This window comes from Cetorhinus maximus, chromosome 11, assembly GCF_964194155.1.
Source record: "Cetorhinus maximus chromosome 11, sCetMax3.hap1.1, whole genome shotgun sequence".
Taxonomy (NCBI): Eukaryota; Metazoa; Chordata; class Chondrichthyes; order Lamniformes; family Cetorhinidae; genus Cetorhinus; species Cetorhinus maximus.
The window spans coordinates 91,234,535-91,243,148 of record NC_135889.1 but is presented as its reverse complement, the minus strand read 5'-3'; the positions used below and the strand labels follow the sequence as shown (position 1 = coordinate 91,243,148).

The 8,614-nt window shown below is 43.7% G+C and overlaps 1 protein-coding gene across 4 annotated transcripts in view; it reads left to right on the top strand.

Moving 5' to 3' along the window:
- The first annotated feature begins 437 nt into the window (after nt 1–437).
- LOC144686777 (transmembrane protein 163a-like) overlaps nt 438–8,614 on the top strand; it is a 213,217-nt gene continuing 205,040 nt past the window's right edge. For 2 of the 4 annotated variants that reach the window (XM_078552474.1, XM_078552471.1), the window contains exons 1-3: nt 438–1,362; nt 1,504–1,938; nt 2,519–2,638. In XM_078552474.1, coding sequence (XP_078408600.1) covers nt 1,761–1,938; nt 2,519–2,638 — 298 coding nt within the window. In that variant the 5' untranslated portion in view covers nt 438–1,362; nt 1,504–1,760. Of the gene's footprint in view, nt 1,390–1,503; nt 1,939–2,518; nt 2,639–8,614 lie in introns of all 4 variants that reach the window. The other 2 variants (XM_078552473.1, XM_078552472.1) reach the window with 2 other exon arrangements.

Below are 8,614 nucleotides of genomic sequence, written 5' to 3'. Positions count from 1 at the left end.
AACTGTTGCACCTAATTCCCAGCATCGCCGTTTATAAACTAAATTTTGTATGATTTGGTTCGGAACAGGAAGAAATTCAGTTAGCTTTTCAACAGGAGAATATTTACTCGCTCCTTCACAACATGCGCGCTCACGATTAACATATAGTGGGTTTTGCACCAAGTAATCGCATAGGCCAGTGTTTCACAGTGGTGTTATTTTTGAAAATGAACGTGCGTACTGACAATATGATGTATTAAATGTGATCTCAATATGGACCAATGATACATGACCTGCTGACTAATATTAATCAATAACAGATTTTACATATATAATCTCTTTATATATAACACTCAGTATTTCGTCTTTTACAAAGCAGCATCTCTTTTTGGGGACAGTAGTGATATAAATACAAACATGACATTCTTTGTTTAACAGGCATAGCTACCTGATTTATATATCGTTTATTTATTCAAGACACATTAAAATGTATTTATCTAACAGATCCAACGATCAGACAATACGGAATTCGTCTATTATTTAGCACCAAAGATAGAGTCATTAATGATCGCTTGCAGCATCATTAATACGGAGAATCTGTGTAAATCTACAGACTAGGCATTCTGGTAAATTTAATGAGATTATTATCACAATCCATAAATCAGATCAAAGACCTTATATTGTCATACGCGCAATTAACATTCAGACTATAATTATATATCCTGAAAAGCTTTGCTTACTACTGTTCTGAACACGAGGAAAGTAAAATCTCAGTGTGACTTGTAGCACAAGAAGAGCGCCATCCATCATCTGACCTGGGGATTAGATTGTAACCTGACAGCTCAGGCACAGACTCCCCAAGGAGTTAAAATTGATCGCCTATCTTGCGAGAGAGCAGCAGCTCAAATCGGCATAAAGCCAATTTTGATGACCCGTATTTAAAATAGGAATGCTAAATACATAAATACAAGCCAAGCCCATTTAGTCCGCGCTGGATTGTTTGCTGTAATACGATCTTCCCGGGTTTGAAAATCCTCTCCGAAACTCTGTAGTGGGCAGAAGTTCGGGTTTGGAACGGCTCTTGCATTAGTGACGCTTGAACTTGTGTGCATAGGCTCACAGGACTGCACAGAAAACCGCTTTAATCACTACAATTCCCCAAACCTTTCCTCGTTTTTTTTCTCCCGATGTCAGTGCGAATTTACAACTGTTTTAAGCACCATCTAATGTGTTTCTGAGTGGGTTCACGGCGCTACCCAGCAACGCCTGTCACAAGGAGAATCTTATGTTGTGCTTGCCTCAGAAACCAAGGTGTGGAATTCACTCAAGGGGGAGGAGCGCCCTGTGTTTACTTCGAGCTTGGGAGACGGAACAGTACTCACGGTGCAGACTTAAAGAGAAAATATTTTTGTCAGTTTGCATCTTGTGGCACAAATATTAGCGCACGCATCTGCTGAATGTCATTAACTTATTTATGTTTGAATGTTTTTTTTTCTTTCCCCCCCCCCCCCCCCCCCACTGCAGATTGATATGAATGCTTCGTCACACAGTCTGGTCATAAAGACACAAGAATCCGACAGTGGTTCAGAACTGATTTGACGAAACTCCGAATTTTAATTAGAGCCTGTTCGCCAATTTACAGCTCTGTGCTGATGAATCGAGAGTCCTTCTGATACGTGAGCTAGCGTTGAAACCTTTCTCCTTTTCTCTCTCGCTCCATCTTCTGCTGGGTGTGCAGACATCTCGTCAGTGTGCTACATTCCCCGCATAGTACTTTAACCATGGAGTCCCCACCTCCAGATCTGCCGGCTTCCTCCACAAACCAGGCGACCACTGAACACCAGAGCGTCCAGCATCCCTCCATCTCTGGTCAGCAGAAAGAACGGTTCAAGATGGACAAAGACAACGAAATGAGAATTAGTGAAAGTGCGCAGTTCGGTGATATGGTGGAGAACAGAGGTGAGTGTGAGATCCGCAATCCGGTTTCACCACATGCAGTGAAGATGTAGAAGAGAGAAAGGCTGGAGGCTGTGTGAGACTAACAGCAGCCGGGGTGTAACGTTAAGCTAATGTTTTGTGAATTAGAGTTATCAGGGGGTTTGAAAACTTTTAGACAGACAACACAATGTTAGACATATATGGTCGCCGCAGTTTGACTTTAAACAGAGAAGCACTTTACAATCATTGGAGCCGTTTAGGAAGTTCGATTATTAATTATTCATCAAGATTAAACGTTTTATGTATTTTTATGCGGAGATCAAGTTGACCCAGCACAGATACATTGACACTGGCAGAGGGAATAGTTGTGAATTATTGAACATTTCAAGGACGAAGCTTCCAATAAAATTTCCTTAAAACAACTTAAGTCCTTCGAGATTTCACTGGCCTCTATGGGTTTATACTGCTGGTTTTAAAATGTGCAATACATTTCAACTTGTTTTTGATAATCCCTCCACTCACCTGGGATCTGGCCAGCGAACGCCGCTTAACCATACAAATCATGCAAGACGATTCATTTCTTCGTGACCTTTTCTTCTAGGTTTATTGGAAAGCAGTCAAAAGCTGAAACCCCACGAAGCCCAGAGCTACCGCAAGAAGGCGTTGTGGGTATCCTGGATCTCCATTGTCATCACTTTGTCCCTGGCTGTGGTAGGCTTCAGTGAGTACCCAAACATATTCCCCCAGTCCCGCAGATTGCGGTTTATCCCAGCTCCTCTCGTCTTGCAAAGGGCGAGCTCTTTAAAAGATTGTGCCCCTTACCTTTTGATGGACCGCTTTTAATAAGTGAATGAGCAATTTTTTGCAACAGTGTAGGAATGGTAGAGGCGAAAAAGATGAGGCATATTGATATTTTGGACCTGCTTTGCTATTCCACTGCAATGAGAAAATGTGTTATTTCCTCCCGAGGGTATTATTTAAATTTCATTCAGTCAAATTGTTATTTGGGCCCAGCGCACAAGTCACCGGGAAATGATTGTTGAGTTTTGTTTAAGGTATTGTTGAATTCTGGGGCAAGATGCAGCCTTTAATGCAACAATTTATGTGAAACAGTCAGGCATTTTTAAACCTTGATTAAACAAAGAAGCAGATCCTAGTAATCCAGGATGTCAACAAAGTCTAATTTCTTTTTATTGCAATTTTAGCTTCAAAAATTAAGCAACAGTTACAGTTTACGGTTCATAGAATAAATACAAGGTTCTTTGTACCTTTATTAGCCAATACAACACAAGGAAAAGAGGTGTTGTAATCAATGTCATAACATTGCTACCTGATGGTTCTCTGTTGTTTTTGGGAGTTTCATGAAAGGAACATTGTCTCATATGCTTCAGAGACCTGGAGCTCAGTTTCTGAGTGAGCGTGCATGTTCGCATCATCTCCATACAGAAGCTCTATGTCTGAGGTTGGAGTGGTTTTGGTTTTGGTTTTGGGTTGAAGGCGGTGTAGTTGAACAGTTTCCAGTCTATTCTGCAGATTATCTCCATGCCTGTGGGTAATTTTCTGGAGGTGAGGTGCAGTATTGCAGTGAGGAAATTGGAGGAGAGTGGGTGCAATGACACAGCCTTGTTTGAACCCAGTTTTCACTGAGATAGGGTTTGCAGTTGTTCAGTTGTTGAGGATCACGGGTTGTATCTCATCATGGAGTAGCTGCAGGATGGTGCCGAATTTCTGAGGGCGGGCAATTTTTAAAAAATTCATTCATGGGATGTGGGCTTCACTGGCTGGGCCAGCATTTATTGCCCACCCCTAGTTGCCCTTGAGAAGGTGGTGGTGAGCTGCCTTCTTGAACCGCTGTAGTCCATGTGGTGTAGGTACACCCATAGTGCTGTTAGGGAGGGAGTTCCAGGATTTTGACCCAGTGACAGTGAAGGAACGGTGATATATTTCCAAGTCTGGATGGTGAGTGTCTTGGAAGGGAACTTCCAGGTGGTGGTGTTCCCATGTATCTGTTGCCCTTGTCCTTCTAGATGGTAGTGATCGTGGGTTTGGTAGGTGCTGTTGAAGGAGCCTTGGTGAATTCCTGCAGTGCATCTTGTAGGTGGTATACACTGCTGCTACTGTGCGTCAGTGGTAGAGGGAATGAATGTTTGTGGATGGGGTGCCAATCAAGTGGGCTGCTTTGTCAGGATGGTGTCAAGCTTCTTAAGTGTTGTGGGAACTGTACTCATCCAGGCAAGTGGAGAGTATTCCATCACACTCCCGACTTGTGCCTTGTAGATGGTGGACAGGCTTTGGGGAGTCAGGAGGTGAGTTACCCATTGCAGGATTCCTAGCCTTTGACCTGCTTTTGTAGCCACAATATTTATATAGCTAGTCCAGTTCAGCTTCTGGTCAATGGTAAGCCCCCAGAATGTTGATAGTGGGGGATTCAGTGATGGTAATGCTATTGAACCTCATGGGGTGATGGTTGGATTCTCTCTTGTTAGAAATGGTTATTGCCTGGCACTTATGTGGTGTGAATGTTACTTGCCGCTTGTCAGCCCAAGCCTGGATATTGTCCAGGTCTTGCTGTATTTGGACATAGACTGCTTCAGTATCTGAGGAGTTGTGAATGCTTCTGAACATTGTGCAATCATCAGCGAACATCCCCACTTCTGACATTATAATGGAGGGAAGGTCATTGATGATGCAGCTGAAGATGGTTGGGCCGAGGACACTACCCCGAGGAACTCCTACAGTGATGTCCTGGAGCTGAGATGACTGACCTTCAACAACCACAACCATCTTCCTTTGTGCTAGGCTTGACTCCAGCCAGCAGAGAGTTTTCCCCCTGATTCCCATTGACTCCAGTTTTGCTAGGGTTCCTTGTTGCCATGCTTGGTCAAATGTGGCCTGATGTCAAGGGCAATCACTCTCACCTTACCTCGGGAGTTCAGCCCTTTTGTCCATATTGAACCGGGGCTGTAATGAGGTCAGGCTCTGAGTGGCCCTGGTGGAACCCAAACTAGGCATCAGTGAGCAGGTTATTGCTAAGCAAGTGCCGTTTGATAGCACTGTTGATGACCCCTTTCATTACTTCACTGATGATGGAGTGTAGACTGATGGGGGGGGCGGTAATTGGCTGGGTTGGATTTGCCCTGCTATTTGTGTACAGGACATACCTGTGCAATTTTCCATATAGCTGGGTAGATGCCCGAATTGTAGCTGTACTGGAACACCTTGGAGAGGGATGCGGCAATTCTGGAGCACAAGTCTTCAGTACTATTATCGAAAAAATATCAGGGCCCATAACCTTTGCAGTATCCAGTGCCTTCAGCTGTTTCTTGGTATAACATGGAGTGAATCGAATTGGCTGAAGACTGGCATCTGTGATGCTGGTGACCTCCAGAGGAAGATACTCCAAAAGTTGACAGAGTCAAAAGCTTTTGTGAGGTTGAAAAATGCCATGTATAGCAGTTGGTGCTGTTCCTTGCATTTCTTAAATTTGCTCATCTTCCAAACAGCTCCCACAGCAAAACACCTCCCCATTGATTAAGATCAACAGCGAGATCCTGGATAATGTGAACCATTTTCTTTATCTTGGGAGCCTCCTGTCAATGAAGGCAGACATAGATGACAAAACTCAGCATTGCCTCCAATGTTCAGTCAGCAATGGCCGACTGAAGAAAAGGGTATTGGAGAACTAGGATTTCAAAGCTGAGACTAACGTCATGGTTTGCTGGGCAGTAATGATCCCCCACCCTCCTATATGCTTTGGAGACTTGAACAACCTACAATAGGCACCTCAAAGCAGTGGAGAAGTACCACCAGCTTTACCTTCGTGAGACCGTCCAAATTTGGTGGCAAGAACCGCAGTCCAACAGCACTCACAGTCATCAGCGCCAGGCTTCGCACACAACACATCACTTTTAGGGGGGCTCACGGGCAGGACTCTATCCACCATATGTGGGTGGCTTTTCAACACCTGCAGGGCAAGGTCTTGCTTGGGGCAGGGGGAGAAGTGGCCTCAGGCAAGGGAAGAGGCTGCAGGACGAGGGCTGTACTGGGGAAGGGCGATATCCCAGGGTGTGTGGGGGGGGCACATGTTGATCTGTGCAAATGGCCTCAAGATGGTGAGGGCTGAGGAGGCAGTCTCCAGAGGAGATGAGGCCAGATGGACATGTGAGGGTATGTGTGTGAGAATGGGTGGTGATGTCCCTTGAGCTGGTAGTGAGTGAGATGCCAGTGAATGTATGATGGGCTTAATTGTGTGAGTTTAAAGTGAGGAGATGGTTGCCATATCCTGGCTGCATTGATGAGATCATTCATCCACTATCTACATTGATGGCCAACCTCCTCCGTGCGGCATTGGCACTGATTGCCACTGCCATCGCCTACCAAGCTGGAGTGGTGAGATTACTGGACCTCCTGCAGCCAGAGCGGCGGTAGAGGACATCACAGCGGGCCTCCACGGCACCCAAAAGGCACTCGAAGGCTGCAGTCTTCTTGTCTTTCGGGGCCATGTCTTCTTTGCTGCTGTCCTGGGCTGCTGGGCTGGAAGCTGTTGCTTTTGCTTTTATTTTGTACTTTAAATGTGGTGCCTGGCGTGATGAAGCGGCAAAATTATGGCATGGCTGGTGAACCAGAGCCCGCCTGCCATGGAAGCGGCATGTATCCCGGGAATGCATAATGAATGTGGATGGTTTGGGACGATATGGTGTGAAAAGTTGCGATTGCAGCCAGTGGGTAAAATGTCGTTTTTCCTGCCCATTACCGTACTTAGTCCAAAGCTGAGACGATCCGCCCACTGTTTCTTTTTTCCTGGGTTGGTTTCAATTTAGGCACTCTGCCATTGAAATAAAAAATATTAAAATGACAGAGCTATTCAAACATCAGAAATAACATTATTATTACAATATTACCACTAAACTACTAAATGAAACACCAAAGTATAATTATGCATAAAAATGAAAACATTTAAACCTGTGCTTGTACCAGCATCCCTCTTTTCCAGCTATATATTTTTTTTATTCTTGCCTTTCCTCTTTTTTTCACCCTAATTTAACTTTTTACCTATTGTACCACCTTTCTAATTTTTATTCTCAAATCTGCATGCCTGCTTCCATTACTCAAACTTGGGTGTTTGAGCAGCTTTTTAGCCTGGATTTTCCAGTTTTCCCAGGAGTGATTGGTATATTTGAACATCCACGTTGGTTCCAGAGAACAGAGTGAATCAATCCACTGAGAAATGTTTGATGAGTTTTCTTTTAAAGGATTGAATTCCTGGAAAGTCTAAATATGGGAATATTTCATGTAAAAAAACACATTATCTGAGATCTTGAAATAATTTCATATCAGTTAAGCAACCATGAGCCATATTCATAAAATAGATGATCAGATTGTCTTATCTTACAAGTATCACCTTTTTTCAAAACTTTTAATCAATTATTTGTCATACTGCAACAACATTTGTATGACATCTTCAATGTAGTTACTGTCCCAAGGCACTCCCCAGGAGAGTTATCAAACAAAATTTGAGCCATATAAGGAGATGTTAGGACAAGTGACCAAAACCTTGGTCAAAGAGACAGGCTTTAAGCCATGTCTTCAAGGAGGAGAGAGGGGTAGTGAGGAGAAGAGATTTAGGGATTAAATTCCAGAGTGTAGGGCCTAGGCAACTGAAGGCACAGCCACCAATCATACCAATCATGGAGCAACTAAATTTGGGAATGTGCAAGAGGTCAGAATTAAATGAGTGCAGACATCACAAAGGGTTGTGGGGCTGGAACTTGCAGAGATGGGGTGGTGGGGGGCTAGTGGTGGTGAGGCCATGCAGGGATTTGAAAATGAGGATGAGAAGTTTAAAATTGAGGATGTGCAAGAGGCCTTGATTAGATGAGTGCAGAGATCGCAGAGGGACATGGGAATGGAGGAGGTTATGGAGCTGTTGCACTGTTACAACCAGGTTAGCTGGAGTGAACTGGCTCCCCTCTTTGTCCTACTCCTGAGTTGGTTATGACAGTTAGAATTTAAAAGGGAGATGATATTGCCAATTTAATATATATTTAACTATGTATAGCTTGGTGCAAGAAATAAGCCAGCCAGGTTCCTTAAGTTAAGAAGTAAAGAGTTAGTTTTAGTGCTAAAACTCTGGTAGCAATGCAGAAATTTTAACAAAAGGCTTAAAATGTACAGTTTAAAATATCTAACTACTCACTAATGCAAAAGCAACACACACAGAATCCCACCAATCATGCAAAAAAGAAGTAAAACTCCTCAGAGTACACAATCTTAAAAATGTGGCCAAATAACAAGTAAAGTCAGAAAAAAATTCACGGATTGTTCAGAGGTTTGTTTATAGCTGAAGGGTCCCTTTCCACAGTGGAGCTGTCAGTCTGCAGTCATGGCTGGTTGATTCAGAATTCTCCCTTTCAGTATTCTTGGTTTGCAGCAATGAGGTCTTCTGGTGGGTTTTTCAAATCACAAACAGCTCAGCTTTGATGAGAGAGGTTTCAGAAGAAAGAGAGATGGGGTAAGGTTTTTGTTCCTGTGTCAGTCTCTCTGACTATTCAAAAATCCAGTATCTTTTTACACCCAAGGACTGGATTACGTGACCTCTCTCTGAGAGCTCCATAGACTTGGTGTCTCTATAAAAGCCGTTTGTGTCCTTCACAAATACAGCATTGTAGCTGCTGTAAGCCAGTGTCCTCTGCTTAGG